We start from the raw sequence: 23,083 nt of genomic DNA, 5'->3' as shown, positions 1-23,083 counted from the left end.
GGAAGAGAGGAGCGAGGAATGAGAGAACAAGGGGAGGAGGACATCAAGGGCCAGCCACCCAGCCACCCAACCACCCAGCCACCCAACCAAAGAGTAAGAGTGAAAGTAAGATACACAGAAGAAAAGGAAAAAGTCCAGAGGCAAAAGGTAGTTGGGATAATTTAAGAAAAGCTGGAAAGAAACAAGCCAAGGTATGGTTGGGCATTCCTAACTAAGAATAAGCCTCATGTGTGATTTATGTGGGAGCTGGGTGGTGGGCCCACAAAGAGTTCAAAAAGCCCAAAGAGTAAAACATTACAGAACACTGGGGATTTGAACTCATGCATTTATGCTTACAAGAGCAAGGGTGCCTACCCACCGAGTCATCGTTCCAGCCCTGAAATTACTTTTGAAAACGATTTAGTGATATTAGAAACTTTCAACAGGTTACACGAAGTGAGAAAAGCTATCATTTTGCTGAGTTGTATTTATCATGTACTCTCTAGCAGGACTTGTGTCTTCATCTGAGTCATTGCTAAAAATGTGATCTGATAAAGCTGGGAACAGGTGGAGCGTTCACTGGAGTCAAGTCTCCCTCTGCTGGATCAAGACTGAGCTTCCAAGACTTGATGGTTCAGCTGTCATAATTCCATTGGCTGGCCCTTTAAGGTATCAATGAATGTCCCCTGGATAAGGCTATAGAAGAATCAGAGGGCGCCTCTGGCAGCCACATTCCAAGGGATCTTTATTTTGAAAGGTGATTCAGATGTACAGCCAACACTTTCTTGGTCACAGTGCCAGGGTTTGAAACGTATATTAAATGTCTTTTAGAAGCAATCATCTAAATGAGAACTTTTTGATTAAAAAAATCTCTTTTGTGGTTAAGGTCATGGCTCTGCAGTAGACTACTTACTTGGCACATCCTTCATTCAAATCCCAGTACCACAAAACCAAACCCACTACCATACCACACCAGGAAAGTCCTCTTTCCACCGCCATCTGTCTTGATACTCGGTCACTTAGTTCTCAGCCACCAGCTGCTCTTCCTCTGCACCCTCCCCAGTCCATCCACTTATAACTGTGTTGAGATCATGCTCTTCTTTAAGAAGCCAGTGAAATGTCTCTGACCAATGGTTCCTCCCCTCCAGTGCCTGCTGCTGAGGATTTTCTGCATTTAATGTCTCCCACGCATTGCTGAACCCACCACCACCTGGCTTCCACCATCACCACTTTCGGACACAGCTCTTGCCAAGGTCACTTTGGCTCCTGATGGCTGATCCACCTACAAGCTGTTTTGATCCTGTCCCCCAAGAACACTTGGTTCTCTGGACCCTCCCTTCCCTTGGCTCTGTAGCTTCTGTGAGGCTATGCAATATTTCACCTGTTTAGTAACCCCCCTCTCCTTTTCTGATAACAGCATCTAGAGACACCACCTTTCCCTCCTCTTTGGCTTTGTCATGCGTTTTGTCTCCTATCTCTGTAGGGATGGGTATATGAATCCATGGGATTCAGACCAGAGATATGCTGAAAATGCTGGAGTAGGTTCATTGTCTCCACCGCCTTTCCTGACTAAACACTATATCCACACGTGTAAGTGTATGGGGAGGGTGAAGGGGGCGAGGGTCTTATTCAGCCCAGGCTGGCCTCAAACTTGCTATGGCAGATTAGGATGATCTTGAACTTCTGCTCCTGCTGCCTCTCTCTCCCAAGTTCTGAGGTTATAGGCATGTATCATCACACTTGTTTTACGCAGTACTAGGAATGAAACCTAGAGCCTTTGTATGCTAGAGACGCACTCTATCAACTGATCTATATTGATGATCCCTAAATATATATTTAAAATAATATTTTTAAGTTTAATACATAATTATATTAAGCATTACTTTTTTATTTTATGTATGAATGTTTTACATTTATAAATATAAGCATACCACCTGCATGCAGTGCCTGTGGGAGCCAGAGAAGGGTGTCAGATCCTCTAGAACCGGAGCTATAGATGGTTGTGAGCCACCCTATGGATACAGGGAACCAAGTCTGAGTCCTCCACAATAGCAGCCAGAGTTCTTAACCACTGAGCCATCCCTCCAGTCCTTATTAAGTACTTTAAAAGAAATACTCATATACATTTATTGTATCAATTTATTGTGAATGATGAATGTTTCCTGACTGTCAAGATATATACAAGGAGAAGCAAAACCACGGGGATCCCGAGGCAGCTATTTGTACCCCTCAGCCTCACTTACTCTCCAGTTCTCTTTGTTCTTTCGCTCCTTTAGCTCATTTCCAGCTTGTTTTCTTTCTGGAATACATTTTTTTTTTCATTTTAAATTAGCACACACAGATGCACAAATTGCTTGGCTGGCACCAATTACAGAATTATGAAAATCAGAATTATAGGCTGCTTTATCCTGGAAAAATGCTTTTATTGCTTTGTTTTTATGTTTTCACTTCTAGTGATTGAACAACTCTGGACCCTCCGCGTGCTAGGCAAGCACCTCACTGCTGAGCTATATCCCAACCCCAGCTGGAGTACAATTCACAGATTGGAAAATTTACTCTTCTAAAGAGTAGATCCATGTTTGAGTCATTCTCAGAGTTGTATAATCAGTACCACTACCTGATTTCAGAACACTTCCATCACACCAAAAAGAAACCGCATACCCATGATCAGTTTCTCTTCACTGCTTTTGCACACGAACATCCGGTTGTTCCAGCATCATCTGTTGAAAAAGCTACCTTTTCCCACTGACCTGTCAGGATATCTTGGTTGCTCACACATAAGAAGGTTTATTGAGGGCTCTAAGGTCTGTACACAAACCAGCCTACCCTGCTAGTACCACGCTGCACTGTTCTTCAGCAGTTACACGATGAATTCTAAATCAGGAAATGTGAATCCTCCAAACTTTGTTATTCTTCAGGGCTGCTTATTTGCAATTCTGAGCTCCCAAGGATTACAGAGTCAGCCTGTCAATTGCTGCCCCAAACAAACAATAAAAAGACAAAGATTTTAATGGAAGTTATTTTGGACATGACAACCAATTCAGGTACACTGGTTAGGTATGGTGGCACACCCTTATAATCCTAGAACCCCAGAGGCAGAAGTAGGAGAACTACCACAAGATTAAGGCCATCCTGGGCTATACAGTGGGTCCAGGCCACCAAATAATACCCATTAAGACCCTGTCTCAGCAAACAAACAGCTCAGGAGCACTGCCATCTTAGCACAGCTTCCAGTCCACAGATACAGGGCGGCTTTCCTGTATCCTGTACTTAGATCTTCCTCAATTTCTTTCAGTAACGACTCTAATTTTCAGTGCAGGAGTCTTGCATTTCTTTTTGCTGGGCTTATTCCTAGGAGGTATCACAAACAGTTTTGTTTGCCTAGTGACACTTTGATTCTGTTAAAATTTATAAAAATGCAAAAGGTTTCTGTTTTGTATCAAGATTGTTTAAATATAAAGACCATGTAGTGTACAAACAATCTGGATGTGGTTTGTGTCTTTCCTCACCATTGCCTTGATCTCTCCCTTTAAAGCCTTCCTTGTTTCTTTTTTCCAGTTCTGGGGACTGAACCTAAGATCTGACACACGCTAGGTAGGCACTGAGCTACCCCCAGTCCAGCCTACATAGTTTCTAAAGTCACTTCTTCTTTTCTCCTCATTAGAATAAGTTTTATTGGGGGAGGGTACCAGGGGGCAGGAGGAAGAGAGGAAGTAGAACCCGTAAGAGCAAAAGTTGCAATTCGTAGCTTTAATTGTTTCACAGTGGAATGATTTTGCTGTGTAGCAGCTGGGCCCAGGATTTTTTTTTCTGGAGGAAGCTCTGAAATTGAATTTTTAATTGGCTTATTTTTAACTGTGTATGAAAGTGTGTGCGCATCTGTGAAGGCAGTACCCATGAAGTCCAGAAGAGGACACTGGATTCCCCTGGGGCTGGTGTTACAGGTGGCTATGAGCCATCCGATGTGTGTACTGGGAACTGAACTCCACACTTGGTTTCTCTGGAAGAGCAATAAGCACTCTTAACTGCTGAACCAGCCCATGAAACTGTTCCTTCCTTTCAAGGTTTGAATATAATCCTGGATAAGTCCAACATCTGCCCTTCAAAGATGATATGATCACTCTCCCCGGTGCCAATCCCTTCTTCTCTAGATGATTTTTCCCTGCCTGTCAGAAGCAGGCTATTTAACAGCTCTGACTATATAACCTATCTTTTAAAAAGAAAATAACCAGACAATAGAGTTTTTAGCTGTTCTACCTTCATCCCAGAGACTTTGACAAATATCTCTGAAGCCTCCTCTAGCCTTTCAATGCTATGATCTACAGGAGATTCTAACAATCTGTACTTTCCATTTAACCTCAATCTCACTCTTTTTTTTTTTAAATCATTATGTATATAGTGTTCTGCCTCCATGTGCCTGCACACCAGAAGAGGACACAAAATCTCAATATAGATGGTTATGAGCCACCATGTGGGTGCTGGGAATTGAACTCAGGACCTCTGTAAGAACAGCCAGTGCTCTTAACCTCTGAGCCATCTCTCCATCAACACCATTCTTTTAATTGCTCTCTTCCTGGCACTTGGTCCCTCCTGGTGATCACCCATAAAAGAGTGAGCATATTTTCTTGACACCCCAGGCTCTTCAGGCATCCCACCGAGGAGACCTTTCTATCAAAACAAGGGACACACTTAGCTGCCTCAGTTCTGATGAATGTCCTGGCCCATCACATACAATGGGATCCTAGTTTCTCCAAAACAAGGGAGAGAAAAACAGAGTTCATTAAAGGCGTGAAATGCACAGCAAAAACTGTGCTGAATGGCTTACACAGAAGAGGAATATGTCCCTCCATGACATCACAGTCCTGCGTTAGTTGGAAGGAAAAGAACTTGTAACTTTATAGACTGGTCCCTTCCCCATGTATGAGCGAGCGCTTGGTGCTCACAGTTAAGAGCAAAACACCCAGGTCGCTACCAGGACCAAAACCAGGGTCCAGGAAGGCCAGCTCTCATGGCCTCTCCTACTTACTATTCCAAGTATCCACATCTCCAGGACAGCTGCCCTCTGGAGCTTTTCTCCCAGAGACCAAACACTTCCTCCTTCTCTACTCTAAAATCAATTTCAAATGCCACAAGTGTAGCTTCATCCAGCTTCCTGTCCATAGCGATCTTCTAACCCCCAGGTCCACTTTGGGCCCTTGGTCTAATGACAAAGCCACTTGGCCAAGCTTCCAGTTAAGGTTACTCCTCCCTTAACCTTGGTTTGCAGCTCCTACTGCGTTCCAATTACTAAGAAGTACTTAACTGGGAGGTATAGCCATGAGTCAAACCTCAGAACCCGGCTTAGTACTATCCACAAAGCTTCTCATCAACGAAGCAGAGAAGAATGAGAATATAACAAAATGATCTGAGGCAGGGAAAGGGATTGACACACATCCCTTCGAACTGAGTTGTACTCTCCTATCTCAGGCTGGTTTATTAGCCAGGCTACGGACAGAGGCGCTTTAGGCTAGGTTGGTACAGCATCAAGGAAATGGTCCCTAGTTATGCATAGGTACAGTGGGACCCATGGTAAAGATAAACAGAAGGAAATGATGGGGCTGCTATGAACCTGCCACCGGGACGCTTTAACAACATTACACTCTTATTTGCTTTGGGCTTAAAAAATTCTCTCCCTGTCCTACTAATGCTTTACCATCCTAACAATTCACAACTGTTACTACTAGGGCCTTGGCTGTACCATCTGTCTGCCATCCATTCTGCTTTTGTTTCTTAAGTTTTGTTGTTCTTATTGCTGTTGTTTTGTTTTGGAGACAGGGTCTTTTGTTGTGTAGCCCAGGTTATTCTAGAATGCCTTATGCAGCCCAGGCTAACCTAGAAGGCACAATCCCCATGCCTCAGCTTCCTAAATCCTGAGATTACAGGCAAGCACCATCACAGCCATATGTTTGCCATCTTTCAAGGAGCCAGTTACTACAATAGATCTAATACATATTATAAATATATTATCTATATACACATCTACCTTTATTTCTGTGGTAACATACTCAACACTATTTTCCATTTATTAAAAAGTACCAAATGAAACAATTTCAACATTAATTTTCCCCACTCTTCTTTTGTATTTCAAAACGCAGTGTATTTCCTTTGCTGAATTCATTCACATTTGTATCTACAGGCTTGGGTTTAACATATTTCTTACAGTAACAACTACTCTATTTGTTGGAACTATTGTAGGTCACAGGACTGAAGAAAAGGGTCATAACAGAAATGGCATGTACCCCAAAGGCATGCAGTTTTCTGGACACCTGTTGAACAGTAAATGATGAAGAGAGTGTTCCGATTTCCAAAACTCTGGATCCAAATCTTAAATTTTGAGTCACTTTGCTTCAACTGATATGGGCTTTAACACAAAACAAAACAAAAACCCCAAACCAAACCAAAACAACAACAACCAGAGACAAACAAAACAAAAAAGAAATCTCAAAGAAAGGGGGTTGTCTTGTGAGACAGGGTTTCCCTGTGTAGACCTGGCTTTCCTGAAACTCACTCTGTAGACCAGGCTGTCCTGGAACTCACAGAGATCCGCCTGCCTCTGTCTCCTGAGTGCAGAGATTAAAGGCATGTGCACCACCACCGTTCGGCTGTAAAGGAGTTTTAATATGCTGGTTGCTTTAGAAATAAGATGCCTTATTAAAACATGCAAACAAAACCCAGTCTGTTTCACTGTAAATTATTTCTCATCGAGTCACTTCTGAGGAGGCTATGTGATTGGAACCGCAGGGCAAGCACGGCTATTGCTTCCGGATACTGGGCGAGCACGATAAATATTTTCAGTTTGTCAAGGGTGAAGAAATGGAAACTAACAAATAGAAACCTGACACTCCCCTTCGTTCCACAGGCTGGTGAGGTGACTACACTGTAGGCTAACTTCCTATAGCCCATAAAGTTGGATAATGGCAGCTGCTGTGGCAAGAGGGTGGCACGGAAAGGCACGACAATACCTCCACCGTGGCATTCATTCATTCATTCATTCATTCATTCATTCATTCATTCCTTGTCACTGTGACGGAAGCTTACCTCTTCAACTAGGATCCGGACACCGTCACTCTCACTTCCAGCCCCAGGCTGCACTGATGATGCTATCTAGTGCCTCGCCCTCCCTCCCTCTCCCATGCCCCCAGGCCAGGGTGACAGGCTCGAGGAAGGCCTTGGCAACAGCAAGGGAGGGGGCTGGCAGCACCGCACTGGGAGAGCCTCGCGCTTGGGGAGCCCGTCGGGGTGGGCAGAGGCGACGGGCCACCGAGCTCGGAGTGTAACCCGAGGGCAGACGGTGCCCAGGCGGAGGGGCAGCGAGCCGGCGCGGCGAGTTACCTGATGAAGGTGGTCTTGCCCGTGCTGTACTGGCCCACCAGCAAGATCATGGGCTTGTTTTCGAAGTCCGCGTCCTCCAGCGCAGGCGAGTGGAACTCGTGGAAGCGGTACGCCTCCTCCAGCGGCAGCACCTTGCGCTGGTAGAGCGAGCGCAGGCCGCCCGTCACCGTCTGCACCGCGTCCATGCCGCCCGAGCGCTCGCGCCCGCCCGCCTGCCGTCCCAGCCAGCTGAACATGCCGCCTCCCGCCAACTTGCAGACCGCCGCACTCTGCTCAGACACCGCGTCGCTCGGATCTCGGCGCCCGGGCAGCTCTCGCCGCCGCCCGCTCCCGGGCCCACGCCCTGCCGCGACAACCAATCATCAGCCGCTGCGTCACGGGCGGGCGCTCATTATTCAGAAGCGCTCTCAGATCCTTCCTCATTGGGCGTCTGCCAGCGAGGAGTGGAGGCTCTAGCCAATGGAAAGGCGTGTCTAAATGAATTATTGATGACGGCATCGGCCTAGAGGGCTGGGCGAGGAGAGGGAGTCGCCCGGGCTTGGTGGCACGGGCTCGTCTGCTCGGGGTACATCCTTCTGGCTAGGTGGCGTTGGCTTCCGGGCAAGTCTTAGCTGGCAGGAACGAACCACCAGAGGCCGCCCTTCTGGAACTCGATTCATCCTAAGCTTTTGGACATGGATACTGGGGACGGACAATTCAGAAAGTTGACCAACAGGTTTCTTTTCCGCTGGCAGGTTATTAACCCTCTTTACTCCCGAAGAGACTCAGCTTCACCGATATAAATGGCAAATCTATTTGCGTGAATATTTCTTCTGCCTCCACTGAATTCTGGATCAATTAAAGGCCCCCTTTTCCCTTGGTTTTACTTGATTTTCTTTCGCATGGAATCATCATTATTACAACCTATATTCAACACTAACATACATCAGAGCGGTTGTCACCTTCTCGCGCCCCCTTTCCAGTGTAAAACCTAGACACTGGTAGAAATAATTGACCATCGCCTATGCATCCTTGGCGAGAAATGCTCTAGCGCGTTCTCAGCGTGGCCGATGAGGTCAGGTGCTTGTTAAAATACAGATCTCTAGTTCTTGCTACAGACCTACTAAATTAAAATGTTGAGAGATGGAGCTCAGCAAGTGCCTGCAGATGATTCTCGTGTGCATAAAATTTGGAGAAAGATCACATATGAATTACTTCTTGAACTTGGGAGAAATGCAGAGCTGATTTGTGAGGTAGTTGTAAAACTGCATTTTGAACAATCACCCAGGTGTTGCCAGCACAAAAATGTTTATGACAACTTTGTTCATCGCTAAAACTTGGAAGTAACCAAGGCGGCCGTCTTTAGATAAATGGATAAACTATGGTCTATCCATACAAAAAGCTATGAGGTGAATTTATTAGTGAGGTTTCTAGATACAAGAACCAGCTATGTCTATGTGCTAGAAACAACAATTGGACATTGAAGTGGAAAATCTGCATCCCTTGGAATAGCACCAAAACTAACAAATGTTTAGAGTTAAATATAATCATGTACCAGATCTATACGCTGAGAATCACAATATATTTCCAAGAGAAATGGAGGCCTAAATATATATTGCCTGTATCATGTTCATGGACCAGAAGACTCAACAGAAAGATGCCAGTTTCCCCAAATTCATTTAATGCAATCCTAATAAAAATCTCAGCAGGCCTTTGTTTTAGTGGAAAATTAATAAAATGATTCTAAATTTCATATGGTGAATGTGAAGGGCCCAGAATAAACAAAACCTGTAAAATACAACAAAAATAGAGCTCTTGTATTACCTAATTTCAAAGCTAATAAAGCTACAAAAATCAAGACAGGGTGGTATTAGTGGAAAAATTATCAAATAAGCATATGCTAATGACATTCCAGCAAGCTTTTGAAAGGTTTTCCTGACTGATTACATCACATCTTAGTTTATGTAAGTATACTCTGATGCTCACATCATGCCTAAATCGCATTTTCAGAACATGCCACCGTATGTCAATGGAACAGAGTCCAGGAAGAGACATACACATACATGGTCGACTGATTTCTGACAAAGTACAAAGACAATTTAGTGGACAATTCAAAATCTGCTTGCTTTTCTTTTTGGAGCACAGCCTCATTCACCCAAGCTATCCTTAAACTCACTAGCTACATGGGAATAACCTTGAACTCGTCTTGATTCTTTTGCTTCTGCCTCCCAAGTGCTAGGATTACAGGCACATGCCACCGAGACAGCTAAGAAAGTCTTTTATCAGAACAGTTTAGAATGTAGACGCTTAGCATGCATGAAATAGTGGGTTCCACCCCCCCCCCCATCAAACATGACCCACGTATAGTTCTAGATCAGTAGGATGCCTGTATACAGAAACATGAAGTTTGATCTAGGCCTCATTCTCTTTGTTCAAACTAACTCAAAAGGGATTTTAGAACTAAATGTAAAATTTACAAATTATAAAAGTTCTCAAGGAAAACATATGAGAAAATTTGTGTGGTTATAAGGTAGGGTAATTTTTCCTAAATAACACCAGAGGGACATCCATATAAAGAAAATTCATCAAATTAAAGAATGTCCTACCTATGAAGGAACTATGGGAAAGGTAAGGTGCAGACTTTAAGAATATATTTAAAGATAACATCTCACAATTATATACAGAATGTTTAGACCTTTAAAATTTAATAACAAGGGGTTGGAGAGATGTCTCAGTGACTAAGAGAGCTAGCTATTCTTCCAGAGGACCCAGATTCAATTATCAACACCCACATGTCGACTCAGGGACCTAACGCCCTCTTCTGGCCTCTGCAGGCACTGCATGCACATGGTGCACAGACATAGCGAAAGGCAAAACACATAAAAAAGGAAAAAGCTTTAAAAATAAAAACAAATTTTAATACTGAGAAAGTTCCAACGGACACTTCACAAAAATATGGTGTGTTTAACATCATTAATCATTAGGGAAAGGAAAATTAAAACCACAAAAAACTACAATATACCTAATAGATCGTGTAAAATTATCAAGACCATACCAATTGTTGGCGAGAAGTTGTAACTGCCTTATACAACTTGTGAGAATGTGAAATGACCGGACACCTCTGGGAGACATTTGGCTATTTCTTGGAAAGGTAAACACACCTATCATATAATCTAGTAGGAGGAGTAGAAGGAAGGGTTATAAAGAGAGAGAAGAGCTTAGGAGAAGCCTTTTGGGGATGAAAGAAGACCTTCCTGACCTTGGTTTTGGTTATAGTTTCACATTTGTACACATAGGACATTAATCACATTATGTACTTTCTTTAAAAATATTTTCTTTTCCATGTATGGATGTTTTGCCTGCTTGTGTATCTGTGTACCACACGCATGCACAACCAGAGGAGGCCAGAAGAAGGCACGAGATTTCACCAGAGACTAAAGTTACCACCAAGTGGGTTCTGGGAATTGAACCTAGGTATTCTGAAAAAGCAGCCAATGCTCTTAACTACTGAGCTGTCTCTCCAGACCCCCGTATTATGTACTTTCGATATATGCAGTTGATTACATGTCAGTCATTCCTTGATGTGTTGCCAAAAATTCATCTACTTTTTGACTCGGGAATTACATGTTGAAGAAACTAACCTGAGGATATTTACCCTGTGGAATAATGAATATAAAACTTTATCTGAAAGGAAGTTTATTACTATTTATAATACTGAAAAACTGCAACTAGCTGTCTCCCACAGAGTTAAAGAAATGGTGGCTTTCTACACGGTTATTGAACGTTGCGTCATGTAAGAATATTAATGACCTGAAAAAAAAAACCAGAGTATTTTGGATTAGAGTTGTAGCTCAGTGAGCGGCACATGACGACGCATCGTGGGTATCTGAAGATCTTCTGTGGTGAAGAAGCCACAGAGAGGTGATATGGTAGACGTCTCTTTTGTGGAGGTTTCTAAAGTAGTCAAGTTCATAGAAACAGGAAGTAGAGTCAGAGTGGTGGTTACCAGAACTTTCGGGGAGGAGGAAATAGGGTATTATTCAATGGGTGTAAAGTTTCCATTTTGCTAGTGGGAGCTCCAGAGAGCTGTTGCACAACAGTGTGAAATGCTTACACCTCCTGAACTGCTTAGGAATGGCCTGAGGGGGTGACTTTGTGTTGTATGGCAGCGTGTTGGATTTTGTTTTGATGTTGCTTTTTGAGACAGTGTCTTTTTAAAATTAATTTAATTTTATTTGTATGGGTGTTTTTGTCTGGATGTTTGTGTACCACATGTGTGCCTGGTACCCAGAGGGGCCAGAAGAGGGTGTCGCATTCCCTGGAATGAGTTACACATGATCAAGTCACCATGTGCGTGTCAGTGCTGGGAAATGAAGAATGACCAATGCTCTTAACTGCTGAGCCGTCTCTTCAGTCCTTTGTGGTGTTTTAAAAACTACAACTTGGCCAGGCAGTGGTGGCGCACGCCTTTAATCCCAGCACTCAGAGGCAGGCGGATCTTTGTGAGTTTGAGGCCAGCCTGGTCTATAGTGTTCCAGGATGGCCCTGCTGTTACACAGAGAAACCCCATCTGGAAAAAAGGGAAACAAGCAAGAACCACAACTCTAATCTTTTTTTAGTGGACGTACATGATTTTATATTTTTGTTTAAAGATTTTTAGCATACTCAAGAAAAAGATAAGGGCTGGAGAGATGGCTCAGAGGTTAAGAGCATTGCCTGATCTTCCAAAAGTCCTGAGTTCAATTCCTAGCAACCATATGGTGGCTCACAACCATCTGTAATGGGGTCTGGTGCCCTCTTCTGGCCTGCAGGTATACACACAGACAGAATATTGTATACATAATAAATAAATATTTAAAAAAAAAAGAAAAAGAAAAAGATAGAAGTGATGAACCCCCAAATTGTAATGCTCCCAGAGTGTGGGAACAGATAACCTTAGTTTTCTCTTTATGGGCTTTAGAATTTTTCCAATCTTTACAGAACAATCACATTCTTGTTTTACAAGCAGGAAAGAAAAGTAAGGAAGAAACATAAAAGAATTGCCTTTAGTCAAAAAAAAAAAAAAAACAAAAAACAAAAAAAAACAAAAAGGAAAGGAAAGGAAGTCCTGCCGTGCCTCCTCCTCCTTTCCCAGCACCATGGTGCCTGCCCTTCTCTTCTTTCCCTTCTGCTTCCTGCAGCTGCCTCAGCATCATTCTTGCTCCTGCTAAGTCCTTGACTTAGAGGTGGCAGGGGTGGGGTGGTAGTGGGGTGGGGTTTGGGGTGGGGTGGGATCAGGGGATGTGGGTGGGAGAGCAAGGGTGGAGGCTGGCCCTCTCTATCGTCATCTTGCTCCATTTATGCATGCGGTTCTCCTTTGGTTTGCTTTCTTCCCACTAAACAGTCCCAGTCCCACTCAGCTTTTCATCTGAAGCCAGTTGTTTTCCCAGGCTCATACTACGCGTTGCAGTTCTCCCGGAAGAAAGTAGCCTAATAGTAAGATTCACAATTCTCTTTGCTGGGTGGGAAAATTTATTTTTTTGAAAAAAATAATTATACGATTTTTTTAGCACAATGGTCATTGTATAAAATTATGCCTTTCGTTATATTTTGTATACATGGGGTATGAGTGTGTGTGTGTGTTCCTGTGGATGCATGTACACGTGTGCGCATGTGTGTGTGCAGGTCAGAGATTGTGTCTTCCTCCATGGCGTTCCACCTTAGTTTTTGAGACAAGGTCTTTCATTGAACCTGGAGCGCACTGATTCACTAGGTTGCCTGGCCAGTGCCCCACCCCGAAGTTACAGGTGTGCACTCAAGTACCAGGCTTTTAAGGGGATGTTAAGGCCAATCTCAGGTCCCCGTGCTTACCCAGCAGGCGCCTCTCCAGGCCTCCTCTGACATTTCCACACTGTGGATCCTGCACCTGGGTCGCATCCTTTATCTCACTGCCGTCTTGCCCCTACTCTTCTCCCCACCGCACTCTTTCCCCTTCCGAAACATTCCTTATCCTACCTTCGTACTTCCTTCAAAATCTAGATGTAATATTTGCCAAAGTTCTATCATTATTCTTTTTTTTTTTTTTTTTTTTTTGATTTTTTGAGACAGGGTTTCTCCGTAGCTTTTGGTTCCTGTCCTGGAATCACTATTCTTTTTTGTAAAAAGGTTTTTATTATCTATACAGTGTTCTGCCTGCATGTGTGCCTGCAGGCCAGAAGAGGACACCAGATCTTATTACAGGTGGTTGTGAGCCACCATGTAGTTGTGAACTGAACTCAGGACCTCTGGAAGAGCAGCTAGTGCTCCTAACCGCTGAGCCATCTCTCCAGCCCTCTGTTGTTATTCTTGTGGAAGGTTTTGCCCTTACTCCTTGGCCATGGGTTTGTCTTGAGCTTATGTTTGATGGCTGGGTGTAGATGCTGACCAAGGCCAGTGCCTTACACTGCAGAGTGGCTTAGAAGCCTGGGGGGAGAGCAGCTTCTCTGGCCCGTGAAGAAAGCCCTCGTCACTCTCACACCCTGTTCTGCTTTCTCTGTGGCCACTTTTGTATGTCACTGAGATCACTTAAAATGTACCTGGTAGAGCAAGGGTGTCTTGTAGGCCCTTCAGGGAAGGCACCTTTAGCAAGATGACTCTTGACTTAGTTCTGGGGCACATTGCCAGCTAAGTAAAACACTAAATTTTCCAGACTCCCTGCAGGCAAGTCTGGTCATGAGATCTTATCAGAAAGATTTTTTTTGTGTGTTTTGAGACAGGGTTTCTCTGTGTAACCCTGGATGTCCTGGAACTCACTCTGTAGACCAAGGTGGTCTTAAAGGCAGAGATCTACCTTCTGCCTCCCAGAGGGCTGAGATTAAAGGTGTGTGCCACCATGCCTGGCTCTTGTTTGTTTGTTTGTTTGCTTGTTTTTCTCCTATCTTTCATGGTCTAGAAGAATGATATCCTGCTGGAGTTCCTGGGCTCATTCTGGACCCTGAGGCCAAGAACTATATAGGGGATGGCAAAGCAAAGAGCCAACAGAAGCAGGCTCCCTCACTCTCTGTGCGGGGACCTCAGACTGCATCCCTCTGTGCAGGGATCTCAGACTGCATCCCTCTGGACTTTGTCAGAACCACCACTTTTCAGAGACAAAAATGTGACTCCTAACTGACAACTTGTTTCTAGAAAGGACCATGCTAACAACAGAACCAGGAACATGAGGCCCACTTTGTAGATGAGGATAAAGGTCGTGTTCAGGCATTCAAGTATTACAGGTTAGGATTTAAAACATTGCCATGGGTTTCTTTGATGTGTCTCTTATTTTGAGGTGAGTTCTTTGCCGTCTTTAATCTGGCCTGGCTTGTGAGGACTTCCCCTCATAGATTTCTGTGGAGACACAGCTCTGTGCTCTTGACCTAGTCATACAAGCCAGCTGCTGCCACCATCTCAATCTCACCCAGGAGAATGGCCATGGGGAAGACCATGGGAAGTGCTCTGATTGACAGCTTGCTGAACCTGTCCAACCTTCCTGAACTTCCCAGCCCACGCCTCAGGGAAGTGAGAGGAGCCAGCAAATAAACAAATGAAAAAGAGGCCATGGATTTGAAAGAGAACAGGAAGAGGTATGTGAGAGGGTTTGGATGAAGGAAATAGAAAAGAGAAATTATATCACTATTATAATCTAAAAGAAACCCCACCCAGATTAACTGAAAAAATTAATTAAGTTTACTTCTTCACTTACATCATTGTATGCGTGCATGATGTATGCATGTATGTACATGGTTGTCATGACATGTATGTGGCAGTCAGAGAACAACTCTGTGGGCTCAGCTTTCTTCTCACCTTTATGCAGCTTCTGGGGCTTGAACTCAGGTGGCCAGACTTGCATGACAAGCGCTTTGCCCACTGAACCGTATTGCTGGCCCACGGAGCCTCTTGGAGGGAGTTCTTCCTTTCAGACGCAAGCTCAGTGTTCTCCTCAAATCACTTGACTGTGTTCTTAAACATGGGGAGAGAAGAGATGTCCTTGCTACGTCTTCCTGATCCTTGAGCCAGCAGACTCTGACCCTAGGCACACAGTGATTATCTTATGTTCTTTTTAAAAAAGATTTATTTATTTTATGTATACGTGCTCTGTGTGCATGTACGCCTGCACACCAGAAGAAGGTATCTGATCTCACTATAGATGGCTGTGAATCACCATGTGGTTGCTGGGAATTGAACTCAGGACCTCTGGAAGAGCAGCCAGTGCTCTTAACCTCTGAGCCATCTCTCCAGCCTTATTTTATGTTCTTATACTCGGAGAAATAGATAGCTGGAAAAGGCAGGGTGTGGTGGCATAGCCTGTAATCTCAGCACTTGGGATCCAGGGGCAGAAGAATTGCTATGGGTTTAAAGGCAGCCTGGGCTACATTGTAAGTTCCAGGCTAGACTATAGGCTACAAAGTTAGAGACTGGAAAATCAGAACTGGAACAACTGGTAATTCTTCTTTTTAGATAAAAGTTGTGTCTTTTTCACAGAAAAGAAGTTTATATGCAGACAGTCTAGGCCTGTTTTGGTAACTTCATAATCCGAAAGTCCCAAGACCCCTTTATCTTCCTACTGCCCGGAATACAGGCATGGTGGGTGGAGCACGGGAGTTGACGGCGGGCCAAAAGGCAACCTTGAGGATGGCATATAAAGCTGAAAGTGGCCCAGATCTCTGAGAAACAAAGAACTTCAGTTTTGTTTGAGCGGCTTAATTTTAGATCTTTAGGTTATACAGTAAAAACCACGCTAGCGGATACAGACTTAGAATGCCTTTGTTTATAACAAGGGAGGGTTGCCTTAGCTTAGCTGGCACTAGAACGCTGAGCTGTTGAAAAGGAAGCGGCCATTAAGTCCTGGGTGCAGCCGAGACTGCTAAGAAGAGTATGGAGTTGGGGAAGGAAGCAGAGAGGCAGGACCTCAGAATAGCAGCAACTCGGAGAGTAGGAGTAGTCCAAGAGGGGCTCCAGCTTCCTGGGTAGAAACCAGGAGGGAAGGTATTGTTAGCCTGGCCTCTGCTCCTGCTGTTTGTACCTCTTTTGCCCTTGTGCATAGAGGCTGTGAGGATCAGTTTCCATGTGGCCCTCCCATGGGGGACCAGAGGCAACTCCTTGAAATTTAGTCACTGCTTGGCCCCCTCTTGTGTCCCAGTCCCTACAATAGTAATATGTCCCAGTCATTTGCAAGTTGGACTGGTGGGCAAGGAAACTGTGGGCAGCGAGGCGCTCTGGGAACAGAGATAGATGCTAACAGCTCTCGGGTACAACAGGGCCTAGAGGGTTGTGGGCATGGGACTCAGCCACCATGGCCTGGGAGTCTTCCCATGGCTCCCCCTAGCTGTGGGAGGATAGAATGAGGGAGATTTCGGAAACATGATAAAGGAAAAAGAGCTCCTACCAAAGCATCGAGTAGAAGTCTCTAACCAGGAAGAGAACAAGAATTCCAACATGATTAACAAATGCTTAAGGCCTTTCACTCTTCCCAGCCACAAGTCTGCAGTTTTCTGGGAATCTCACCAGAAATCCCGTTTACAAAGAAAAGACACATTCAACTCCCTGGTCAACCCTAGGGGCTTCTGGGTTTTCCCCTTCCTCTTAATAAAGCAGAAACATGTTAGTATGCAAGACATATCTGTGTGCATGTGCGCGTGTGCCACAGTGCACTTCTCTACACCTTTATGTGGGCTCTGGGGTCTGGACTCAGGTTTCCAGGCTTGTATGAGGTTTGGTTTGGTTTTGAACTTTACTTGTTGAGTCATCCTGCTGGCTCTGGCTCCTGGTTTTACCTTATCAGATTATGATTTTATCCAGTGCATCTCTGGAGCCACCTCATGCCTCATCTCAGTAGAGGGTGGGGAGGAAGAAGGAAAAAGGGACTTCTTGGCAGCCAATAAAATGTCTACACGGAAGGTCGGGCGGTGGTGGCGCACGCCTTTAATCCCAGCACTCGGGAGACAGAGGCAGGCGGATCTCTGGGAGTTCGAGGCCAGCCTGGTCTACAAGAGCTAGTTCCGGGACAGGCACCAAAGCTACAGAGAAACCCTGTCTAGAAAAAAAAAAAAAAAAAAAAAAAAAAAAAAAAAAAAAAAAAAAATGTCTACACGGCTAGTGCTAAGACATGAACTGCTTGCTCTCCCTGCAGACCTATACTCAGACTTTGGCACGCCTCACTCTCCCCCACTCCCCGTAGGAAGAGCACACTCCCACTTGGGTGAATCTTTTTTTTCCTCTGGGGCTCCTCTCAGTCTTAACCCTACTACTTAAGCCTATATTAAAATGTCCTTAATGGACAACTTATGCTGGAGAGGATGTGGGGTAAAGGGAACACTCCTTCATTGCTGGTGGGAGTGCAAACTGGTCCAGCTGCTTTGGATATTAGTATGGCGATTTCTCAGAAAATTAAGAAACACCCTTCCTCAAGACCCAGTAATACCACTTTTGGGTATATATCCAAAGAATGCTCAATTGTACCACAAGGACATATACTCATCTATGTTCATAGCAGCTTTGTTTGTCATAGCCAGAACCTGGAAACAACCTAAATGTCCCTCAACCAAAGAATGGGTAAGGAAAATATGGTACATTTATACAATGGAGTACTACACAGCAGAAAAAAATAATGACATCTTGAAATTTGTGGGCAAATGGATGGAACTAGAAAATATAATATTGAGTGAGGTAACCCAGGCCCAGAAAGACAAACATCATATGTACTCACTCATAAGTGGTTTTTAGACATAAAGCAAAGAAAAATCAGCCTAGAATTCACAATCCCAGAGAATCTAGCCAACAATGAGGACACTAAGAGAGACATACATTGATCTAATCTACATGAGAAGTAGAAAAAGACAAGATCTTCTGAGTAAACTGGGAGCATGGGCACCATGGAAGAGGGCAGAAGAGGAGGGGAGAGGATAGGAGAGGAGTGGAGAAAAAAAATATAGCTTAATAAAAACAATAAAAAATTTTTTAGAAATGTCCTTAATGAAAACACCAGCTGTTCTTCACAATTCCAGGTCATCCTGAAATTCTTTCTGTGTTGAAGCTAGGAATCCCAGTTTGACCTTAACCAATGTTCCTAAAGCTTAGGGGCACTCCTCAGGATACTGAGAGTGACAGTGTTGGGCTGTGACCCTCTCTCACTAACTGACACAACCCAAACCTAAGTTCCTGGGAAGCAAATGGTTTTCAGCCTGCTGTGCACAAGCATGCGCTGGCCACTGATGTAAGCCGTCATTCGGCTTCCTTCAGCTCCTCCTGCCGAGCACATGGGCTGGGAGCATCCTGGTCTGCCTCAGGTAGTACTCCACTAGCTGATGAGAGTTTCAGAAAAACAGGGGAGGCCTCACCGAAAGCAGTGGCCACCCCCGGAGCAGGCAACAAAGCTCTCTGAAGAGGCTTATGTGCATCAGGCTTCTTCTACCCCTAGTAGCTGAGAATTGTGGGGAACAGGAGTAGAGGCAGGGGTATGGGCAAGAATGGGGATCCATGTCAGGAGTGCTTTGTAGCAGCAGATAATGAAAGCAGATGGGCCAACATTCACCCCCGTGACCACTTTATTCTGTGCTCAAATTGTACAGTGATCTTATAAACTTCACATGCTGTGGTGAGTCCAAGGCGCGGCTGTCTTTGCTTTACAAGATGCAGGTCCTATTCTGGCTCAGTTCAGAGCCTTCTCCCCACATGAGGGAGGGAAGACAATGGCAGCCAGCTATGCCAATAGAGGGCTAGAGGAGATGAGGGACATTCAACTCATGTCAGCATCATGCGGGTATAGGGACCAGTTCTGCAGGGCAAGAAGACCAGTTTACCAATGGCTCAAAGGAGTCTGTGGGCTCACATTCTCCAAGTTGATAGAAATGTGTGGTAAATCCATTCTTCCCACAGGGGAGTCACCTGGGGGCAGGTGAGGCTGGAGAGGGGCACCAATCTCTTCACAGTATAGGTTCTTGTAGTGTGGCTAGGTTTATAGCCCCAATCACATTCTGAATATCAGTGATGGAAACAGGCGCCCATTTAAAACAAATGAACAAAAATGTCTGGTACCATTCATCTCTCAACAAGCAAGGACTGTGGTGGGATCACGTGGCTCAGAAAAAGGGCCTTGTCCTCCAGGTTTGTTGGGCTCAGTGCAGGTCATAGGCCTCACTGCCCTTCAGCTTCTGTCTTCTCACTACAGGGGCTTGTGTTCTGATCTATCAGTGAAGCCTGGAGTCTGGTGTCTGTGCTCAGAGCTCATCAGATACTCCCTTCCAGAGCTGAGGTCTTTCTCAGGGTCCTAAGTCGCCATTCTGAGGCCGTCCTTCCTAACCTTATTCCCTGAGTCACTTCATAAGAACTTAGAGAAACTGGTGGTGGTGTTTTCTGTGATAAATAAGAGGATCAACTCAGAAATAAATAACTGCATCTGGAAGCCAGAGAGATGTCAGAGAGCGCGGATGGCACTGGACGGCTTCATGCCACTGAACTGGTACCCACAGCCTGCCCAAGCCTCCCGGAATGGCATCCTAGACCCGCACTCTGTGGGTTTATGCTGCATTCTAGCAAGGCCTGATTTTCCTGGGGCTGGGTGACCTGATCCTGATCAGGGTTGGAGCACACCAGCCCAGGGCTCTCGTGGCTGAAACAGCATCAGTGACACGGGTTGGTCACCGGTCTGGCTTTGTTGCGTCGGAGACTAGGCTTTCCACTAATACTCTCTTTGTCATGTCATCATAGTAAAAAATAAAAATAAAAATAAATCACAAAATACTGTTGACAACAAAAATTCCAAGGATGCAATCACATTAAGTTTACAAAGCATTTTCCCGAGGAACTTAGAGCAGTTCTCAGTCTTCCTGGGCGTTTCTCCAGTCATAGGAGGAGGAAGGCCACATCTGCGTTCTACATTTGAGACTGTGCAGGAGTCTGCGAACATGGTACCTTCCAGGCTGGGAAGTGGAGAGAAACTCCAGGAGTGTAAAACTTGATCGATTCTTTCTTCTTTCCTTTCTCTCTCTTCCTCGTTCCTTTGTAATGTTGCGCTAGAAAGCCCAGGCCAAGCCGCCTGCACCCCTGGCCAGAAAGCGGGGCAACAGCAGTGTGTGAGGTCAGGCTTTGAGGGCTGATGCTTCTGACAATAGAAGCAGACACAGGATAAGCAGGGCTCCCCAGGCCTAGGAGGGACACTGGCTCTTCATGCGCTTCTTCTCCACCGCCAGCCTCACAGCCTGAATGAGCGCGTCTTTGTTATTGAGGATATTATATTCTGAGAGCTTCACCAGCTTGTCGAAAGCAGCCTCTGTGTACGTCAGTTCCTTGGTGGCATAGGGAGACTTGGCGCCATAGATGTTCAGCTGGCCCAGTTCCAGCTCCTCAGGACTTCGTTCTACACCTTGGGGCAAGAGGATTTGCTACAGATTATGGTTGGCTGTAAGGACTTGTTTGAGCGCGGTGCGCACGCGTGCACACACACACACCTATCTAAGGCATAGTTTATCTATTTCAGGTTTATCCACATAGCTGGGTATCAATAAATGGTTGAATGACCAAAAGAACAGGAGACTATGTTGCCAGTTCATGGGAGAGGATGGAGTGAATTCTCTGGGTTCAGACTAGAGCTAAGTCAGGCCTCCCCTTTGGGATCTTCAGAAGATTCTGTAAGTCTAACAACAGGGGCATTTGCCTGTGTCCAGCAGATGCTGGGAGCTCACCTGGGGCCTTGTACTTCTGGAAGGTGTCATTGATGAGCGGGAAGTAAGCCACGATGGGGGCATCAGGTTCCTGCGGATTCTCCATCAGGTAACACTCCTTGAGACTTTTGTCATCCTCCTGGATGCAGTAGCTGGGGAAGGGGATGTTCTGCGTGGTGCAGTACTCACAGGTTTGTTTCAGGGGCTGTAACGTCATGGGAGGACACTTTGAACGTTAGAACTTGGGGGGAGAGCCCCACAGAGATCCTGGGTCTGGTTTCCTGATTTTTTTTTTTTTCTAGCTAAATCTGGTCCCAAACTTCTTTCCCACTGTGTGGTATTTTAAGAAGAAAGCCAGGTTAGGACAAAAGGTCCAGGCAGTGGTCTGGGGTCCATCCCGATGAAAGTTCCTCCCCTGAATAAAAACACAGAAGCCCCGCAGCTGCTGCTTCCCCCAAAGACAGATGTGGGGACACAGGGGTGGCCTCTGTGAGACTGACAGACACTGGGGCCTGGAGTCCTGACTGACCACTCAGAGATTTTGGAAGTGACAGTGTCTGAAGGCTGGACTTTGAAAAAGTTCCTTTTAAGTCACAAAGAACTCCCAGTCCCATAATGGCCTTATTTGCATACGCCTCCAGTCTTGCTCCCCTCCTCTGTGTCTTAGGGGTAATAGCAGCTGTGCAGTCTACCATAAGGAGCTGGTGCAAGGCCAGGTGAGGTCCTGGGTAGGGAAGCACACGGTTGCTTCTTTACGAGCTTAGGTCACGACTATTGCTTCCATTCTAGTCATCTGTCTATAATTCCTTTCTTTTCCTGGCTTCAGGATGGGATTGTATCAAAGTTAATAACAAAAAAAATTCTAAAAGAAACAACCAAAAACCAAAAGCCAGAGTTTTCCTTTAAAGAGAAAACTAATAATAATAATAATAATAATGATAATAATAATAATAATGATACCACTACTACCACTGCTGCCAACTCTTTTAACCATATGGAAGCCCTGTGATTACATGGACCCTAGGATTATTTTGAAAACAAGATATTACAAACTCATCAAGATATTTTTTCAGCTGAAAAATGGCAAGCGCATCAGATGCTTAAAAGCAAAACTTAAGTTACCATTCACTGAGTTCAGGCAAACCCCAAATCCCAGTATGTGCGAGCCAGCTGGTTGCCAGCGAGGTTTGGTCCTCTGACCCTGCATCGCGCTGCATGACGGGAGCTCCTCTGAGGCCGCCTCAGAGTGCGCTAGCCCGGCACCTTCTCCCATTTTACACCTGTGAAGTCTCCTTGGTAGAGCCTCTGACTCTGTGACTGCTCAGGAGCAGCCAGGGCTGGCGCAGTTCCTGCTTTACTTGCCTTTGTCTGGGATCCCGCGCAGTAATTGAGGTGAATGATGAGATCGACTTTTCTCTCCGGCCTAAGGAGGGGTGCGTAGCTGGAGTTGACAAAGAAGGCAGTGTCCAGCAGGTTCAGATGCTTTGTGAACTGTGTCAGCTGGTTTGGGAAGGTGTCCAGCACAGTGTCTGAAAGTCAAGTCCTCTAGTTAACATCTTACCTACCCGGTGCCCTGATGTCCACTGTGGGGGGCGGGGGTGAAGGCATTGATATGACCAGACTGCCCTGCCTGGAGCTTTCTTGCTTCAGCCCGAGCCTCTAGCCTCCCACATCCTCTCTAAGGCACTGAGTCCTACTTCTCTGGGTGGGCTGATGTATAACAGCATGCTCTTGAGACTTTAGCTAGTTTTTTATGAGTTATGCACACAAACCTACCATGACCCATCCATGGAGCTTATGGAGAAGGAGGGGCTTAACATCCTATAAACTAGGGATACCCATGGACCAGAGACATCTGCCTATTTTGCTCCAGATAGCAAGGAAAAGGATAATGGGTCCAGACTGAAGGACTTCGCAGGCTGTGGTCAAATAAAACATCAAAGATTTCTACATGGTGGGAGAGGAGGCGCCCTAGATCTTGTCCCCAAAGCCTTAGCAAGGAGAGGCACACGGAATCAAAGCTATGAGAGTGTGGTTTAAGATCTAGGGCTGTGAGACTATACTTGCTCAACTGCAATGGGGGCACCACTCACAGTGAA

General features: G+C 45.2%; 2 protein-coding genes across 2 annotated transcripts in view; both read right to left on the bottom strand.

Moving 5' to 3' along the window:
• Window positions 1–7,644, bottom strand: part of Ehd4 (EH domain containing 4) — a 69,970-nt gene extending 62,326 nt beyond the window's left edge. The window contains exon 1 of the mRNA XM_057781664.1: window positions 7,351–7,644. Within this exon, the coding sequence (XP_057637647.1) occupies window positions 7,351–7,586 (236 nt within the window). The 5' untranslated portion in view covers window positions 7,587–7,644. The remainder of the gene's footprint in view (window positions 1–7,350) is intronic.
• An 11,218-nt stretch (window positions 7,645–18,862) lies between these two features.
• Window positions 18,863–23,083, bottom strand: part of Pla2g4e (phospholipase A2 group IVE) — a 74,828-nt gene continuing 70,607 nt past the window's right edge. The window contains exons 18-20 of the mRNA XM_057781522.1: window positions 22,347–22,513; window positions 21,006–21,189; window positions 18,863–20,686 (exon numbers count right to left, since the gene is read on the bottom strand). Coding sequence (XP_057637505.1) covers window positions 20,469–20,686; window positions 21,006–21,189; window positions 22,347–22,513 — 569 coding nt within the window. The 3' untranslated portion in view covers window positions 18,863–20,468. The remainder of the gene's footprint in view (window positions 20,687–21,005; window positions 21,190–22,346; window positions 22,514–23,083) is intronic.

The sequence above is a fragment of the Chionomys nivalis genome, chromosome 9 (genome assembly GCF_950005125.1).
Source record: "Chionomys nivalis chromosome 9, mChiNiv1.1, whole genome shotgun sequence".
In the NCBI taxonomy this organism is placed as follows: domain Eukaryota; kingdom Metazoa; phylum Chordata; class Mammalia; order Rodentia; family Cricetidae; genus Chionomys; species Chionomys nivalis.
The sequence above is the reverse complement of the archived record's forward strand: the minus strand, read 5'-3'. Positions and strand labels throughout refer to the sequence as shown.